The sequence below is a fragment of the Gossypium raimondii genome, chromosome 3 (assembly GCF_025698545.1).
Source record: "Gossypium raimondii isolate GPD5lz chromosome 3, ASM2569854v1, whole genome shotgun sequence".
In the NCBI taxonomy this organism is placed as follows: Eukaryota; Viridiplantae; Streptophyta; class Magnoliopsida; order Malvales; family Malvaceae; genus Gossypium; species Gossypium raimondii.
In genome coordinates, this window is record NC_068567.1 from 24,983,956 (window position 1) to 25,001,916 (window position 17,961).

Sequence of the window (17,961 nt, forward strand, 5' to 3'; positions counted from 1 at the left end):
ATGTGAGTCACACGGCCGTGTGATCCCTGCAGTATTGAAAAATTTCAATGTTTTCTAAAAATTTCTCTGAGTTTCTGATTTAGTCCCAACCTGTTTCTAATGTGTATTTTGGACCTCAAGGGCTCGTTTAAGGGATAATTTGTATGTTTTGAATTGGTTTTAATATATTTAATGATATGTTATGAAATGTATAAATTTTCTATCCGTTTGAATTGAAAACTCCGGTAATGCTCCGCAACTCTATTCCGGCGACGGATACAGGTTATGGGTGTTACATTTAATTATGACTTAAGACATTTCCTGAAAGATTTCCCAACAGTGTTTTTGAATGATCAATCCACCATAGTAGTCTGTTAGTATAGGAAATTTGGCATATTCGTAATTATGAGTGGTTTAAGTGTTCGTAAGACTTGAGTTGTCTACGTTGCGTAAGGAAGTTATCTGAATTATATGGTATTTGACAAATCTAAGTAGTTTTCATGATAGGTATAGAGATTTTCTGGAGTTTAAGTTGTTCACCAAGTTAGGCGTTCTCATGATATGTAACAGGGTTGTCTGGAATTCCACTGGATGACTTATAATGTTCATTCATCAAAATAAGTTGTGATTTAGGTTGGTTTAAGTCATGACTTGACTGGTAACCTAAAAGTTACCAAGTCCAGTATGAGAGTCCGTCAAAGGTAGGATCCATAAGAAGTTCATCATAAAATATCAATTATTATAAGAATCCGCCAAAAGTAACATCTATCTGAAAGAAGTATTCAACATCTGTTTGTGTGAGAGTCTGGTTAAAGTAGATGGTATAAATATCTTTCTAAGGAATGTAACCGTTCTCCAAGAAGAATATGAGATCCACGTTGAGAGATGAAATTCAAATTCTGTCAATTGTAAGATCTGTATATAGGATGGTCAAGTGTGAAGGTACATGTATCCGTCGATATTCGAAAAGGTATTCACAAAGACAGAAAGGAAATCCATAATCTTTAGATGAGGAATTCAACAACAAATGCTCCAATATAATTTGGATTAAAACTCGCTAAGTTCGTTTGAACTTACAAGTGTTTGTTTATGTTGCAAATCCCACTTTAAGATAAGCTTCGCCAGGAGGGACTAAGCCAAGATTACACCTATGTAGCAGTTTGAGTTGCAATGTTATGCATACAGAGCACACCATAGAAGTAGGGTGTTTAGTACTCTATGCCATAAAGAGTGTTTTTAACAAAGTTTTAAGTTGTAACGTCCTATGTTGTATTTGAAAATATGATGTATTATTAAACATCTTTTTTTATTAATATTTTGATTTTAGACCGTAAATAAAGGAATAAAAAGTAGGGTTTTAAAATGGCTTTACGTCAGCCCTAAAATTTTGCTAAGTGTTTAAGTTTGTAGCATCCAATATCCGGATCCGGTGATTTGGGTCAAGTAAAAGATGTTACACAGATAATATAACTTATTTTAATTATGGAAAGACATTTCAGTAATTTTCTTAACTGAGTAGGTGACTCAATTGAGGGTGACATCAGCTTAGTAAAACACTTAGGATCAGTTTAGCATTGCCTTTAAGAAGTGCTTTTGGGACAAAAAATACTTTTGAGATAAAAACATTGATAAACAAGACGCTCATGAGCTTTTCAAAAGTGCTTTTAGCCAAAAACAGAAACAAATTTAGTTATTTCTCAAAAGTACTTTTTAAGATCTATGTTAAACTAATGCTAATAAATAGAATAGATTTTAACACATCCAAAGTTATATATATATAAATATATATATTGAAATTAAATATATTCATATATCCATTTCCTTCTACACAATGTCAAAATGGATATCACATAGTCTTCTATCTTAATAAAATCTTAGAAAAGTAAATGCAAATAATTAGAAGTATAATGGTAAATTTATGCCCTTAAACATTTATTTATTTTTCAATTTGATATTTATTTTTAACATTAAATTTGGTCATTTATTTTAAAAAAATACCAAATCAACTTTTTAATGAAATGTTAATTAAAATATAATATCTTTTAGTGACGTTGGTGTGACAACTTGTATGATAATATACGTGTACTTCATGTTGATGAACATTATTTGTCTTATATATCACGTCAAGAAATAATTTAAAATTTATAAAATATTTAAAAAATGAAAATATTCATAATTTTTAAAAAAACATGAAGTACACATGGATTACTACGTGGGTTGCCATGTTTAGAAAATTAACATTTTAATTAGCATTTCTATTAAAAGATAATTTGAATGGCCAAATTTAACTCTTTTAAAAAGCGAGAGTGAAATTTAACTTATAAAAGAAATCAAATTAATAAAATGTATAAATATTAAAATCATTAAGGAATATTTTGAAGGTAATTAATTAAGGGTAAACTACAAGTTGAATAAATTATGTTTTTGTGTAGGTTGGAGAATTTGCTAATTGCTTGATTGAGGTTAGGCTCGAAGTAATGAAATCCTTCACTCCTTTAAACTTCAACATTTTTCCGCATAATTTGTTTCTTCAATGTAGGGACTAGCTGTGCAATTTAACAAAAAATTGTTTGATATCATACTGTCAACTGCCGCAAGTCATTAATTTATATTTTAATTTTAGTTGGAGAATGAAATAGCCTTCCCCTTTTATTCATTGAGTGTTGTTTGATTGAACGAAATATTCTATTATTTTTCTATTACTTGTCTTTTTGTAATAATTATTCTTGGATATTACAAAAATTGGCTATTTTATGCAATATTGAATGATAAAAAATTAATTTTCAGATTAGTCTTTTAAAATTTAGATTTAAAAATATAAAATAAAATATTTTAATATAATTTAATATAAAATATTATTATTAAATTATATTTAATAATAATTATATTAAAATACGATTAAACTGTTTTTAATAATAATTCTATTAAAATTTAATAATAATAACAATAATTATCTATCTAAAAATTATGCTAAGAACATATTTTAATTTTTTTTTCTTATGCTATTACGAAATCATTTCATCCAACAAAAAACAGAATATTATTATAATTTTATTTAATTCTATTTAACCAAACACTTAAATAACTAATTACGGCTTTAATCCACTGCAAATTTATTAAGTCTATCTGAACTAATAAAATCATTCGTGTGCTCTTCATTGTTGGGCGACTCGACAGAGTTTCCATTTCAGACACAAAACTAAACTAGAAACAAAACCGCCGTTCAGTTTCTGTTATCGCAGTCTTCTTCCATTTTTGACTCAGTTACTCATATCTCTCTTCCCTTCTCTTAGACAGCTACTTAAGGTAAATGGCTTGAAAGTCTCATCTTTCGCACACTACCTTTTTTTTTTTTTTGTTCTTGGGTTCATTTAGATTAATCTGTGGTACTCATAGTTGGTCCTTTGGATCTGAAATCTTCATCTTCTTTTAGCTGAGGAAATCTGGGTTTCCTTTGATAATTCCATTTTGGAAGCTTAAAGTCCTGTATGTGTCCCGGATCTGGCGTTGTGAACCCCATTTTAACTGCACCATGAATTCAGCTGATGAGTTCTGTTCTATGTGTATTATCATTTTAGTCTCCTTGTTGTTTCAACTTGTCTTAGCTGCTGATTATGTTCCAACTGAGAAAATTCTTCTAAATTGTGGTGGGAAATCTGAGGCCACCGATAATGATAATCGGAAATGGACACCTGATGTTGGGTCCAAGTTCTTGTTGGGAAGCGGGAATTCGGTGGCTTCCCAAGCTGCCACGCAAGATCCTGCCGTTCCCGAAGTTCCTTACATGACAGCCCGTGTTTTTCGCTCCAACTTCACCTATAGTTTCCCGGTCGTACCTGGTCGGAAATTCCTTAGGTTGTATTTCTATGCTAATTCCTACGATGGGCAGATTGCAGCCAATGCTTTGTTTTCGGTCACTTGTGGTTCCTACACTCTTCTTAAGAATTTCAGTGCTGCTCAAACCAGTGAAGCTTTGAATTATGCTTTTGTTGTTAAGGAGTATTCCATCAATGTGGATGATGACCATTTGAACCTAACATTTACTCCTTCCACTCCCTCTAATGCCTATGCGTTTGTCAATGGGATTGAGGTTTTGTCAATGCCTGATATTTATGGTAATGCCGATGGGATATCCATTGTCGGACAGAATATTCCCTTCACCATCGATAATAGCACTGCCCTTGAGAATATTTACCGACTGAATGTCGGTGGAAATGATATCTCTCCTTCGGCTGATACAGGTCTGTTTAGGTCTTGGTATGATGACCAGCCATACCTGTTTGGGGCTGCGTATGGAGTTTCGGGGGCTGCTGATCCGAATGTCACTATCGATTATGGAACCATGCCCACTTATATTGCTCCAAAAGATGTATACGCCAGTGCTAGATCCATGGGGCCGAATGCTGAAATAAACAATCATTACAATTTAACTTGGATGTTCAGTGTGGACTCTGGATTCTCCTACTTGGTCAGGTTACATTTCTGCGAGTTTACTGATAACATCACCAAGATTAATCAGAGAGTGTTTGATGTGTTCCTAAACAATCAAACAGCCGATCAAGGGGTCGATGTGATTGCCCTGGCAAGTGACCAAGTTGATGTTCCTGTGTATGTGGATTACGTTGTTATTGTTCCTGGAGGGAATTCACAGCAGGATCTTTGGCTTGCATTGCATCCAGACACGAGTGGCAAGCCCCAATATTATGATGCAATCTTAAATGGTGTGGAGATATTCAAGATAAGTGATCCGAAAAGCAACCTTGCAGGGCCGAATCCTGTCCCTGGTCCAAAACAGGACGTAGTCGATCCATCATTGGCTTTGCCATCTCATCAAGGTTACTCGAAGAACCAGAAGGCAATTATTGCTGGTGGAGTAAGTGGTGGAGTGGTTCTAGCTCTTGTTATTGGTTTCTGTGTTGTTGCTGCTTCGCGCCGTCGTAGGCATGGAAAGGATCCTAGCACGAGTGATGGTCCATCAGGATGGCTTCCTCTTTCGTTGTATGGAAATTCACACTCTGCAGGTTCAGCAAAGACAAATACCACAGGGAGCTATGTTTCCTCCCTTCCTTCAAACCTTTGTCGCCATTTCTCATTTGCTGAGATCAAGGCTGCCACAAACAACTTTGACGAGGCTTTAGTCCTTGGGGTGGGAGGTTTCGGAAAAGTTTACAAGGGAGAAATTGATGGCGCAGCAACTAAAGTTGCAATCAAGCGTGGCAACCCACTATCTGAGCAAGGTGTGCATGAGTTTCAGACTGAGATAGAAATGCTTTCCAAACTCCGCCACCGCCACCTTGTTTCGTTGATCGGTTACTGTGAAGAGAACTGTGAGATGATCCTAGTTTATGATTATATGGCTTATGGAACGTTGCGTGAGCATCTCTACAAAACCCAAAAGCCGCCTCTTCCATGGAAGCAAAGGCTTGAAATATGCATTGGTGCTGCTCGCGGTTTACACTATCTTCACACTGGTGCCAAACACACTATCATTCACCGTGATGTGAAGACAACCAACATTCTTCTGGATGAGAAATGGGTAGCGAAAGTTTCTGATTTTGGATTGTCGAAAACTGGCCCCACATTGGATAATACTCATGTGAGCACTGTTGTGAAGGGTAGCTTTGGCTATTTGGATCCTGAGTATTTCAGAAGGCAACAGCTAACTGATAAGTCCGATGTTTACTCATTTGGGGTCGTCCTTTTTGAGATCCTTTGTGCCCGTCCAGCATTGAATCCTACGCTGCCAAAGGAGCAAGTGAGCCTTGCAGAGTGGGCTGCACATTGTCACAAGAAAGGCATCCTTGATCAGATAATGGATCCGTATCTGAAAGGGAAGATAGCACCGGAATGCTTCAAAAAGTTTGCTGAGACTGCAATGAAGTGTGTAGCTGATCAGGGAATCGACAGACCGTCCATGGGTGATGTGCTATGGAACCTGGAGTTTGCTTTGCAGCTGCAGGAGAGCGCTGAAGAGAGTGGCAAGGGAATTAGTGAATTGGAAGTTGAGGAGGGGACCTACGATGTAACCTGTAAAGGCAAAAAGGATCCTAATGCATCCCCTGGTTTTGACATAAATGTGGCAGATTCGAGGAGCAGCGGCATGAGTATGAGCATCGGGGGTCGCAGCCTAGCTAGTGAAGACTCTGATGGGTTGACACCAAGTGCTGTTTTTTCACAGATCATGAATCCGAAAGGGCGTTGAGGTTTCATTGTATTCATTTACTTATTTAGTTACTATACATAGTACTTTTTTTTTTCTATTTACCACTTTCACTGGATATGTTTTGAGCGCAGTGAGTAATTTGTAGCTGAAATTTAATGAAGAGTGGAAAAATGATGGGTTGTACCGTCATTTGCATTTAAGTGATAGCCCCCCCTAACTATTGTGTATTATCATGATATGCGTGCGGTGGTGGATGAGATGAGACGGATTTGGTGTAATCCGAGTGTTTTGCTTCTTAGTTGGGTTCGGCGTTATTTGTGGAACAAATAGATTTGCTGAAATATTTTATTTAATTCTAAAATTGACGAGAATATTTGGATTAGCTGTCAAAATCATAGGAGTCGAACTGAGCCATGTAGACATTCCTGTATTTAAGGAACTATGACTTTTCATATTGAATGCAACTGTTCGATAAAAAGTTCTTTTAGAACATAAACGATCTATGCAAGTTCCCTAAAGAGTGAAACTTTTGTTAAGACTATACCAATTTGCTTTATATAAATTTTCATTTAGCTACTTTGTTCTTGCAAATATTTTACTTAACACAATAGAGTAATTTTTCTACCATACTAAATAACCTTTTAAGAAAGTTTCACTGCTGCTTTGCTTGAAGCTGCTGTAGTTTTGGGGGCAGTTCTTGGAGGTAGATGTGATGAAGATGTGGAAAGGTTGAGGAAATTTGCAAGGTATATTGGGCTTTTGTTTCAGGTTGTGGATGACATTCTTGATGTGACAAAATCATCTAAGGAATTAGGGAAGACTGCAGGAAAAGATTTGTTGGCTGATAAAGTCACTTATCCAAAGTTGATTGGAATAGAGAAATCAAAGGAGTTTGCAGAGAAATTGAGAAGTGATTCATTGGAGTTGCTCCAAGGATTTGATTCTGAGAAAGCTGCCCCTTTGATTGCTTTGGCTAATTACATAGCTTACAGGCAAAACTAACTCTTTTGTTTTTGTTGTTGTATAATTCTTATTCTTGTTGGTTGACGAAAAGGCCTTGATTTGATGCTTCTTGTTATGTTTGATACAGAAGGCTTTGTGAAAGAAGCAGGAGAAATAGTTCTAATGTTGGATGTATTCTTCTACAAGGATGATAATGATAGAATATCGTTTTTCTCTTTGTTGCTGTAATTTATATTATATAGAATTCCCATTAAATTGGGATTTAATTGTTAGTTCTTCCTCAATTGTTGGTCTTATGAGTTCTTACATGTATGGTGATCTCTATAAAGAATAGTTGTATGGAATTGGGTGTTTGAATTTGGAAAATTTTCATTACTGTCCACGGCTTATGTATGCTATTGCAGATTTTAGTTTATCAAGGGACAGATTAGACATATTTTGTGACAAATTGCCTGCTGTAACACTGCCTTTGCCGATCCTTCCCCATTTACTTGTAGGATACTATCAAGTTAACAAATGCATCTTGATCGATGCAGTTCAATGAAATGAAAATTTTCAGGACAAAGCTTGTACTGCTCTAATGTTATATTCAAATTACTTATTGGATATATTTTTGAAATGTTTATTACGTGGTAATGTTATTTTCTGGCTTGTATGCATATATAAGCTAGAACATGATCTGTGTCGGTTAAATGTGATGAATATTAATAATAAATATGGAAACAACAAAATTTCAAATAAATCTTAAAATTACATTAAATTTTAATTTGATGTAGAATGTGATTTAAAATTTTATTTTGGTGCAATTGTATAAATATAAAATTAATTTTAATTCAATAAATAGATGAAATTTTAATTTTATTAAATTATATTTAATAATAATTATGTTAAAATATGATTAAATTATTTATTATTTATATTAATAATCTTATTAAAATTTAATAACAATAACAATAATCATCTATCTACAAAAAATTATGCTAAGGGTATTCTAGTCATTTTAGTTTTTTTCCTTATGCTATTACAACATCATTCCATTCAACCAAACACAAGAATACTATTACGCCTCTATTCCATTCTATTCAACCAAACAATTGAATTAGTATTACGCCTCTATTCCATTACAGCGAACCAAACATGCCCTTAGGTGTATTTAATTATTACTTTCAATTTTTGTATTATTTAATTATTTAAATGAATATAAAAACCATTGGGTGTTGTTATTTAAATAAGGGTAACTAATTTAAAAATTAGGGATTAGATTGAAATAATTTGGACTAAATTGATTAAACGTAGAACTTTAGAATTGACAACTCTAAGTAAACACATAGATAAATGAGACCAAAATAAACCTTATCGTGTATAAATTGGGTTGTCATTATTTAGTCTAAGTGAGATCGAGAGATTAATTATACTAAACTGTAATTGGGTAATTTATAACCGAGAGGTGAAAATTAATCCAATTAGAAAATTATTCAATACAATTCGAATTAATTATTAACACAAATATTAATCAACTACTAACTTTGTCTTTAATTATTTTTGGTATAATTTTAAATTTTTTACAATTTAGTCCTTTAGCTATTGCCGTAGTTCAACCTTTCCAATTTATGATTTGTCATACTATAGCGTGTTAGACATTAACTAATTAGACTTTCTAGTTTGCATGCTTGTTGCGGTTAATTCATTTTTATCGACCAGTTCTTGTGGGTTCGATCTAAGAATATTCCATAAGTATTCTATTGTGCACACTTAAAAATATTACAACTAGACTTGTGACACTTGTAGAACATCGCATGTGTTATCCTTTGTTTGCACTTTTTTTTGATCGATGTACGTACCCTGAGGCATGATCAAATTTTGGTGCCATTGCCGGGGAGATTTTGTGTTTGGTAGTTGAATTGTTTTATAATAATTTTCATGCTTTGTAGTGAGATAATTAGTGATCTCTAAAATTATAGATACGACGCTTAACTTTATTTTCTTTTTCTTTTTTGATAATCACTCTTCACTTCAATCATGTACAATAATAGTTATAGCTAACCAGAAGATCAATTCGAGCCTGATGCAAATGGGGTTTCGATGTCTAGCTGGGATTACAATGACAATTATGGGAGACAAAGATACGAGTGTTCTTACAAGTCTCACGGATATAGGTGGCCAAGTAAGCAATATGGATATAATGAGCACTCAAGTTTGACGAATGGAGCTTCGACGGAAAATTGGAGCTATGAGGGCTATTATGGGAGTGAGGAATACTTGCACGAATATTCTTATGATCGATATGGCTATGCAAACGCGATGGATGACTACAACCAAGGTTGGTCGGGTAGCTATTCAGCATATGGTTCGTATCCCCATATCGTTATCTGGAGAGGGATGTGGAGAATGAAGAATATCTCGGCAACCCATCTTTTGCCACAGACCGATACATTAGAAGCTAAGATGTCATCTTTGTCCAATTTGTTTGACGGATTATTTGAAGCTGTTAGAAACTGGTGCATGATGAATGCTCCTGTGGAAGAGAGCGTCGAACATGATGTGCACAAGTCTGAAGAGGAGGTCCCCTATGTTAATGTTGAACATGATGAGTTGAAGGACGATTTTCATCAGAAGTTGGAAATCAGAGAGTTGTGTATTGAACTGGATAAAATTGTAGACAACCCCGTTCCTATTGACGTAGAGGTAGAAGTTTTAGAAGTCAAATTGTATTTTACTCTTTCTACTCAGGAAATGGGTAAACTAATTCTTGTATATTAAATTAAAGAGCAAATTGATCACATCTGTTAAAATTTTATCCATTTGTACTGCTAAAAACTAACATGATTAACAGAATAACTTAACAGTGACACATTGCGTATTGCATGTACCTCATGCTGGCATATAAGGACTAATTTTTAATAGCAAAAATGAATGAGATTTTTAATAAAAGACTAGTTGACTCTTTGATCTAATGTATAGAGACTAATTTGCCCATTTTTCAGTAGGAGAGATAAAATGCAATCTGATTCTAAGTATAAAAGCTTCCATAGTACTTTTAGTGCAAACTTTGCTAGTTAATCACAAATTTAGAAACAATGTAGTTGACAAGTTTTCTCTAATGTAGCAAGCTTATTGTATCTCAGATTGAAGCAACAAGTGTTCTTGTTGAGAAACTGATCATGGAGAATACGGAGCTTGTTGAGAAGGTGCCTTTTGTGCTGCAACACATTATGATTCTATTTATTCTACTATTGTTCTTTTCAAGACAATATACAAAGGCAGTTTTTTCAGTGTGAATGTACCTAACTTTTTGGCAGGTGAATGAGTTATATGTTAAGCTTGAGCGACAAAAAATGGCAGCAGGACATCCAACTGTCATTGACATGTCTGATTCCTTACCTCAATCCATCAAAGTTGGATTCTCTAGAAGCTGCTGACTTGGGGGAAATTGTGCAATTCCTTTGGATGATACTGATGCAAGGGATTTCAAATCCCAGGTTATTGAGAGTGAAAATAATACTGTACCACTCATAGATGCTCCCCTGATTGGTGCTCCGTTCCGGTTAATGTCATTTGTCACTAAATATGTTACCGGTGCTGACCTGGTTAACAACACTTAAGCTCCAAGTCTTAGCTTAGATGCATTCTTCGTATTTTTTCCTGCAATATACATGGTATACTTGTTTCACACCATTTGCGATAATTCTGGATGTATGAAAAACATGCTGGCTGTAATTTGTGACAATTAATGTTTACTTGTATTGTATACAGAAGAGATGCGGTTATTCATCTGATTTTCCTAACATTTTCTACAGATTTCAGCCTGTTGTTCTTCCACAACTTTCCTAACACTCACAGGGAAGCCTTTGAATGTCCGGGAAGTGATACAAAGACGGGCATCTAACAACATTCAAACTTGAATCCTTGTCGGTGTTCCTTATGTCTGAAATCACAACATCGATGTCATAGTTGCAGTGATCATGGGGTTTGAGTATCTGAGCCCTTGGACCTGTTGTCCTCTGATGAGGGTCGATTTTCAGAAACAGAAGGTCGAATTTCTTCAATCATCCGAGTTACTTCTTCCATTGTAGGTCTCATGTCCGGAAGCCTTGCCACACAAGTCATTGCTATCTGGAGCATCTGCACCAGCTCTTCTTCAATATTTTGATATTTCATCAGCTCTACATCAAATACTTCAGCAGTCCATTCCTCTCTAACAACAGACTGAACCCACCTTGGAAGGTCGACCACGTCTTTATGCCCTGATGATTGGGTTGCTGCTTTGCCTGTCAGCATCTCTAGGAGAAGTACACCGAAACTGTAGACATCAGACTTTTGAGTAAACTTTCGAGATTCAATCACCTCGGGAGCTCGGTATCCTGCACTTCTAGATGGAACCTTTGGAGAAGTCATTAAAGGAGTCAATCCAAAATCAGAAATGCAGCCATGTAAGTCCTTTGTGAGGAGGACATTGGAGGACTTGATGTTGCCATGGATGAATTTTCCACCTCCAGAAGAATGGATGTAGGCAATGCCTTTTGCTGCTCCCAGAGAAATCTTTACCCTCGAATCCCAGCCTGGAAGAGGACGCCCACGTTCCCTGCTTCCTGTATTGAAATTATAAACAAAGGAACATGAAAAGCTACGTTAGTCTGACTCTTCATTTTTGTTGAAATGTTGGACACATAACTAAATATAAGTATAGGGATATGACTGTTCATCCACATACATCCAAAAGTTAAAACATATCCGTGGTGGACATATATACCCATATCTAACACACCCCTGAGTCTTGAGTAACATCATGTAAATAATTGATCTCCAAACATGATTCTAATACAATTCAGGAAATAAAATGAAAAAAAAAAAAAAGGTGATTAGTTAAAATTACCATGCAATAATGAGGAAAAACTTCCTGCAGCTATGAAGTCATATACCATCAACTTCTCATCCTTTGAATAGTAATAAGCACGAAGTGGCACAAGATTTGGGTGCTGACCAAGCCTTCCAACAATTCCCATTTGTTGTTCAAATTCTCTCTTCCCTGCAGCTACTTCTTTCAACCTCTTCACAACCACTGTTATTCCTTCCTCCAAAATCGCCTTATAGGTCGTACCATAACTCCCTTTCCCGAGTACTTCAGCTGAAGCTCTCAACAAATCCTCAAGATCAAAATTGTAAGAACAGCCTTCAAAGAAAACCAATTTGTTCTTCTCAGCCTCTTGCACCTCACTCCCGAAATCCTCCTTAGGTTTCTCGCTCCTTCCACCTTTCACTTTTGATGTAAGAGCACCACCTTGATTGCGCTTTTTCTTTAAACAGCTAAGTACTAGTATAAGCAACAAGAAAAACACCAGTGCAGAACCTGTTACTCCTATGGCAATTATAGCACCTATACTTAATTTCTTATGGGAGTCTCTTCTTGGGTTTTCTGGTACTGTCGGTGGAGGGAAGTTAGTGGGGGAAGGTGATGGTGAAGGGCTAATTGTAAGACATTGGTTAAGTGGAGGCCCACATATATGGTTTCCTACAAAAGAAGAAGCAGGGAACTTCTGGAAGGAAGATGGGACTGATCCATTTAAATGGTTGTAGCTCAAATTCAAAAGCCTAAGCCTTGGAAGACTGAAATTGGGAATAGGTCCTGTAAGGGAGTTATTCTGAAGGTTTAAACCAGTCAGGTTTGTTAGATTCTGAATTGCGGTTGGAATGTTGCCTGTCAAGGAGTTGAAGGAGAGATCAAGGAAATCCAGACTGGGAGGGAGAGAGGAAGGGATGTCACCCGAAAAATTGTTAAGCTGAAGGTATACATAACGAAGAGTGGGAAGGGAGAGTACATCAGATGGAAGGTTCCCGCTGAGACGGTTTGACCGAAGGCTGAGGACCCTGAGAGCATCAAGCTTTCCGAGTGTGTTGGCCGGAATTTGACCGTGCAGTCCAACACCAGGAAGGTGCAAGGCTATTACACGGGAGCCATCCTTGGTGCAATTGATGCCAACCCATGAAGTGCATACCGGGGTAGCAGGACTCCAATTAAGTTTACGGCCATGAGGAACTGTGGCAGAAAATTGCAGGAGGGCTTGCTCATCTAAGTCTAAGTCAGCAACTGTTCCTGAACCGCAACAAAGAAACAGACAAGCAAATGCAGCAAAGTAGGATGCCAGCTTCATTTCAACAGTCTTCATTCCCCTGCCATTTATCAACAGGTTTAGTTAGAAAATCTTTAAAAGGATGGCATTTTAAAAACTTTCTTCTCAATCATACTCGAAAGCAGTCAACATTTGTCCGGCATACAATGAGGATGGAAACTATGAGAACAAGTTAATAACTATAATGATAACAATCACTATAAAAATAAAGACATGAAAAATCATAAAGGCGATAAAAGCATGGTTTAGTCAAAGTTCCTTTTTCAGCTGAAACAGAGCACAAGCAATGACAAAATATTTACTTTGGATTAATTAGAGGTTATCTATCAAGTCAAGCTTTCTGGTTTGTGAAACAGACACAATACGAATAAAATATTTAAATATTACATATAATATGGAATAATATGATAAATTTATGAATTTTCCCAAAAATCAGAAGCTGAAGAACATAATGTTGGTACAATATTTAAGACAAGCTAAATAAAGAAACATATTCAAAAGGAAAAAAATCAGAGATAAGTTGAACTTACAATATGTAATGGTTTTTTTTTTCCTTCCCGGAAGCAATTGTAGAATTCATTAGAGACATACATTCCTGAAAATTATAGCTCCCAAGGAACGAACATTGCAGTTAAAACAACCAAGTTCCAAATGCAGAGGAGCTTTCTTCCTTCCACTTGAACTAAAATATATAAAGGAAAGAAGAAATTATATGAGCAACAAACCTTTAGCAAAAATGGGGTTACAAAGTGCCAAGAGGCTAAGAAGCTAAATTGGACAATCTGGGTTTTGGAATTTGCATTCCTTCCACGAAAAAAAGAGAGAATTAAGAGGCAGTGCGCAGGTGTTATTGGAGGATAGCGTAGGGCTTAAACTCGAAAATGCAGTGCAGATCTGGAAGAAAGTCGGAGCCGACGGAATCTGAAAATTGTTTGACCAAAATTAAGTACTGAAAAGAATAGGTGGACTCCTAGTCAAACTTTTCTTCTACCCTCTCTAACTTCTTTATATTTATTAATAATAAATTATAAATTAAGGTTTTGGATTAAACTACTTCTTTTATTTTTGTTAGAAATTTACTTGATGATATGAGAAATAAATGTGAATGTATTTATTTTAAAAGATTTTAATTTAAATTAATTATAATAAAATTTTAAATTTTTAAACAGTATTTATAGTGTTGTTCAGTATTATATAAAAATTTCTTAATTTAAATTTAAATGTTTTTATTTTTATTTTTAAATAATATTTTAGTTTAAGTTAATATACATACATGTTTAATCATATTTAAATCGTATTTATAGGATTTTAATACGTACTTCATTAATTTCATTATTTTTAACATTAAATTGAAAAGAATGTAGCATTTAACGAAATAATTATTTGTACTAATTATATACATTATCTATATATATAATTTATAATATATATATATACATAAAAGCAAAAATTTGAAAAAAAATTTGAACTGACAAAAATATCTTTTATCGAATCAATCCCTTAATGACATAACAGTTGAGTGGTCATTTTGAATATATATTTTAATGGTAATGATTAAATTGACAAAAAATTTTGAGTAATCAAAATCAAAAACCCTAATTTAAAGTGATTAGTGAGGTAGTTTACCCTTCCTTCTTTTACCATAAAAACCTTACTATAGCGTGTATGTATAAGATGTTAAGTTAATATTTTAAGTTGAAATCTTAGCATTTGTATATTTATATTTTATAGATTTTATATAAAGGTATGAAAAACAAAATACCCATAATAATATTTATTGTTATTTATTTAGTAATTATCTTGATTGAGTTGTTTTTAAGTTAACACGTGACATTAACTCAATCTAACATTTAAATAATATAATAATAATTACATTTCGTCCCAACCACGATAGGTAAAAGAAATATTTTATCTTTAAAATTTATTTAACAATGAATATAGGTGGATTGGTAATGACTTTATATCTTAATACTATTGAACACATGTTAAATTTTTGGATTTTTAATTCTTTTATTTAAAGATGATATAAAAGAATAAAAAGTAAAAGTGTCAACATAATAATATTAATTATAATTTAAAAGAAAAATATTTTTTTTAATTTCATAATTGAGTTGGTAACTTAGTTAAAGGTGACATTACATAAGTAAATTGCTTCAATCTAAATATTAGATTAGACATAGGTATTGACCACCGTCCCAAGGTGCGAACGTCGGGACTAAAAATACTGCAACAAAAAGATATAAATTAAGTGGTGTCTACAAGTACATGGGTTAGGTTATAATATAGAAGTTACAACGGAACACAAAAGTGTTCCAAGTATCGTACCCGAGGAAGCTGAATTAAACTAACTAATAATTTCTACACTAAGTGGGCTAAATAGTAATAATATAAACTTATAGTATGACAAATAAAAGAGAATAATATGAAAAAAATTTAACATAAAAATAAGAAAACTAGCAAACAATCGGATTTTGCTCAAATTAAATAAACAGAACATTAACTCTCTTCAGTGTTCATAATTAACTTCGAATTTAGGGGTTTAATGAATCAACTAGTAATTAACCTAATTATTATCTTTCAGCCTCTAACTAAATAAACTAGTCGGCAGAAGCTACTTATCTTTCGACCTCACAACTTAAACCGAGATAAATTAAGAGATGCTCAATAAACTACTCTTTCGACCTCATCTACCTAAATTACTTACTAGGGTCGTCAATCCTAGGGTTTAATCACACTCAATCCAACCCAACTAACTATAAAGCAAACCCTAAAATGTTAATTAATCCCACATTCACTGGTCAATCTCCCTAAAGTTTTAGTTCATCATGGATGCGAATTTCCCTCATTTAAATTCAAACATTCAAAATAAATATCAAAATAAAAGAAAAGGAAAAGAGAAATTGGATATGTTGGATGTTGATTCCGTACAGAAACGGAAAACCCGTTAAACAGATGTTTAGTTGAAGTAGATTGCAAGCAAAACCAAAATAAATAATAAGATTTGATGAACAAACTAAAAACTAAAACTGAAATTAACATCAACCAAAGTAAAGCAGCAATTTCCCCCAATATCAACCATAATCTAAGCAGAAAGAAATTAAACAAAGGGAAAAATGCCTCTAATCAAGTCCTGAGCTTTGCTATTTATAATAACAGTGTTGTATGACCGAATTAGGTTAATTACAAATGACTAATCATATTTAATTAAAACTATGCGGGCTAAAACACCCTCAGATGTAAATTGAGCCTCGTCGAACCAGTGTCACGGCACTGAACATCGAACTGAACTTCCTTGGCTTCAAAGTTGGATGTTGCAACATTGAAAGACTGGTGCCCCGACATTGATATTGGAAAAAGAACTCGGGTTGAAAACAATTTTCTTGCACAGCGAAAAATTAAACTTTTGAAAACTGACTTGGTTTGTGATATTTATAGCAATAAACCTTAAACCGAAATCATACCTGTGTTTTCGGATAAACGAATCCTTGATGTTTTTTGACTTTGAACCAACCGATCTTCTTTACTATTCTCATACCACGAACTGCTTCAAGTGTGGGTTCGATCCAATTGAATCATGTAACAACCCAAACCCAGCCTAAACGTTATGGTCGAATCTGGCGATGTCACATTGTAACACCCTTTACCCGTATTCGACACCGGAATAGGGTACGAGGCATTACCAAAACACATACATTTATAAACGTATTAAACTGAGTTATAAAATTTTATTCAGATTAAAACTTTCAAATTATTATCTTCGAATCACTAATTAGGGCTTACAAGGCCCAATATATATATACTCATTCGATCCAAGCCTTATAGCTATCACCATTTGTTCATTTCATAACCATATATGAACTTATAATCCTTCACTTTCTCGTCATATAAATATATCAATTATTACTTGCTTCTCATGAGTACTTGAATTGATCCATATCATTTCATATTCTCGTATCGTCATATTTTTCCTATTAAACCATTGTAATATATTAAATATTCAATATCTTATAAAGATTCACTAATCTATCTCATATACTTTCACACAAATTAATTCACAAGTCTTATCATTTCAAAGCTTATAAGACACATGTACATATCTATACTAACTCGTATGAGTCTCATACTAATTCATATGCTCAATAAATCCGTTAAATCATTTCAACATCGAAGAATCAACATTATGTCAGAAACAATACTAATAACAATCATAAATATTTTCATATTAATTTCATATATCACTTATTGAACTTCAAATATCTTGCCATATACAATATCCAATTGGTGAAATCACTTAATTGAATTCAACTTCAACAATCACAATAAATCTATCACTTGAGTGTGAGTCCATGTAACACTTATGATAGGGGGTTGCGCGAGGACCAAGATCGAGTTGCCAAGTCACGGGAAAGTCTTACGAAAACTATCGACACTTAGATCTAAAACGAAAATAGAAAACAGAAAATTAAACTTAAAAGACCAAGAAAACCAAATTGAAATAGAATCATACTTGGGCGGTAAGAAAAGGATGAATAAAGAACGTTTCTTGATGCCAAAGAATGTTGCAAAATAGATCCTTGAAGCTTGGAATGGCTGGAAACACAACAAGAACAATTAAACTAAGTTAATCAACAATTCGACACAAACAAAAATAACTAAAAAAGAACAAACAGCAAAAAAGATGGATAAAATCCTAAGAAGCCTTGAAATCAAGAAAGATTTCACAACTCC

General features: G+C 34.1%; 3 protein-coding genes across 5 annotated transcripts; 2 read left to right on the forward strand and 1 right to left on the reverse strand.

Moving 5' to 3' along the window:
• The first annotated feature begins 3,115 nt into the window (after positions 1 to 3,115).
• On the forward strand, positions 3,116 to 6,342 carry LOC105793928 (receptor-like protein kinase FERONIA). The gene is made up of 2 exons (XM_012622836.2): positions 3,116 to 3,285; positions 3,413 to 6,342. The coding sequence occupies exon 2, from the start codon at positions 3,512 to 3,514 to the stop codon at positions 6,179 to 6,181; it is 2,670 nt and encodes an 889-aa protein (XP_012478290.1). The 5' UTR covers positions 3,116 to 3,285; positions 3,413 to 3,511; the 3' UTR covers positions 6,182 to 6,342.
• Positions 6,343 to 6,379: 37 nt separating this feature from the next.
• Positions 6,380 to 7,728, forward strand: LOC105795770 (geranylgeranyl pyrophosphate synthase, chloroplastic). Its single transcript, XM_012625428.2, has 2 exons — positions 6,380 to 6,452; positions 6,789 to 7,728. The coding sequence occupies exons 1-2, from the start codon at positions 6,380 to 6,382 to the stop codon at positions 7,142 to 7,144; spliced, it is 429 nt and encodes a 142-aa protein (XP_012480882.1). The 3' UTR covers positions 7,145 to 7,728.
• A 2,464-nt stretch (positions 7,729 to 10,192) lies between these two features.
• On the reverse strand, positions 10,193 to 14,202 carry LOC105793929 (probable inactive receptor kinase At3g08680). Of its 3 annotated transcripts, none has more exons than XR_008194343.1 (4): positions 13,764 to 14,202; positions 11,979 to 13,273; positions 10,844 to 11,694; positions 10,193 to 10,747 (listed from the first exon to the last, which is right to left on the reverse strand). XR_008194343.1 is itself a non-coding variant. In XM_012622838.2 (4 exons), the coding sequence occupies exons 2-4, from the start codon at positions 13,820 to 13,822 to the stop codon at positions 11,066 to 11,068; spliced, it is 1,983 nt and encodes a 660-aa protein (XP_012478292.1). In that variant the 5' UTR covers positions 13,823 to 13,828; positions 13,959 to 14,202; the 3' UTR covers positions 10,800 to 11,065. The 3 variants fall into 3 exon arrangements, 2 of the variants coding, with proteins under 2 accessions (XP_012478292.1, XP_012478291.1); XM_012622838.2 differs by lacking the exon at positions 10,193 to 10,747 and having other exon boundaries at positions 10,800 to 11,694; positions 13,764 to 13,828; positions 13,959 to 14,202; XM_012622837.2 differs by lacking the exon at positions 10,193 to 10,747 and having other exon boundaries at positions 10,800 to 11,694.
• Positions 14,203 to 17,961: the final 3,759 nt, after the last annotated feature.

What these genes read in the sequence shown, in the direction of transcription:
- LOC105793929 (XM_012622838.2), bottom strand. Translation starts at nt 13,822, where the DNA reads ATGTCTCTAATGAATTCTACAATTGCTTCCGGGAAGGAAAAAAAAAAC. An exon ending in AAAAAAAACCATTACATATT is followed by an intron (nt 13,274 to 13,763) that starts GTAAGTTCAACT and finishes GATAAATGGCAG; the next exon opens with GGGAATGAAGACTGTTGAAA. An exon ending in TTTTTCCTCATTATTGCATG is followed by an intron (nt 11,695 to 11,978) that starts GTAATTTTAACT and finishes ATTTCAATACAG; the next exon opens with GAAGCAGGGAACGTGGGCGT.
- LOC105793928 (XM_012622836.2), top strand. Translation starts at nt 3,512, where the DNA reads ATGAATTCAGCTGATGAGTTCTGTTCTATGTGTATTATCATTTTAGTC.
- LOC105795770 (XM_012625428.2), top strand. Translation starts at nt 6,380, where the DNA reads ATGCGTGCGGTGGTGGATGAGATGAGACGGATTTGGTGTAATCCGAGT. An exon ending in GCTTCTTAGTTGGGTTCGGC is followed by an intron (nt 6,453 to 6,788) that starts GTTATTTGTGGA and finishes TAACCTTTTAAG; the next exon opens with AAAGTTTCACTGCTGCTTTG.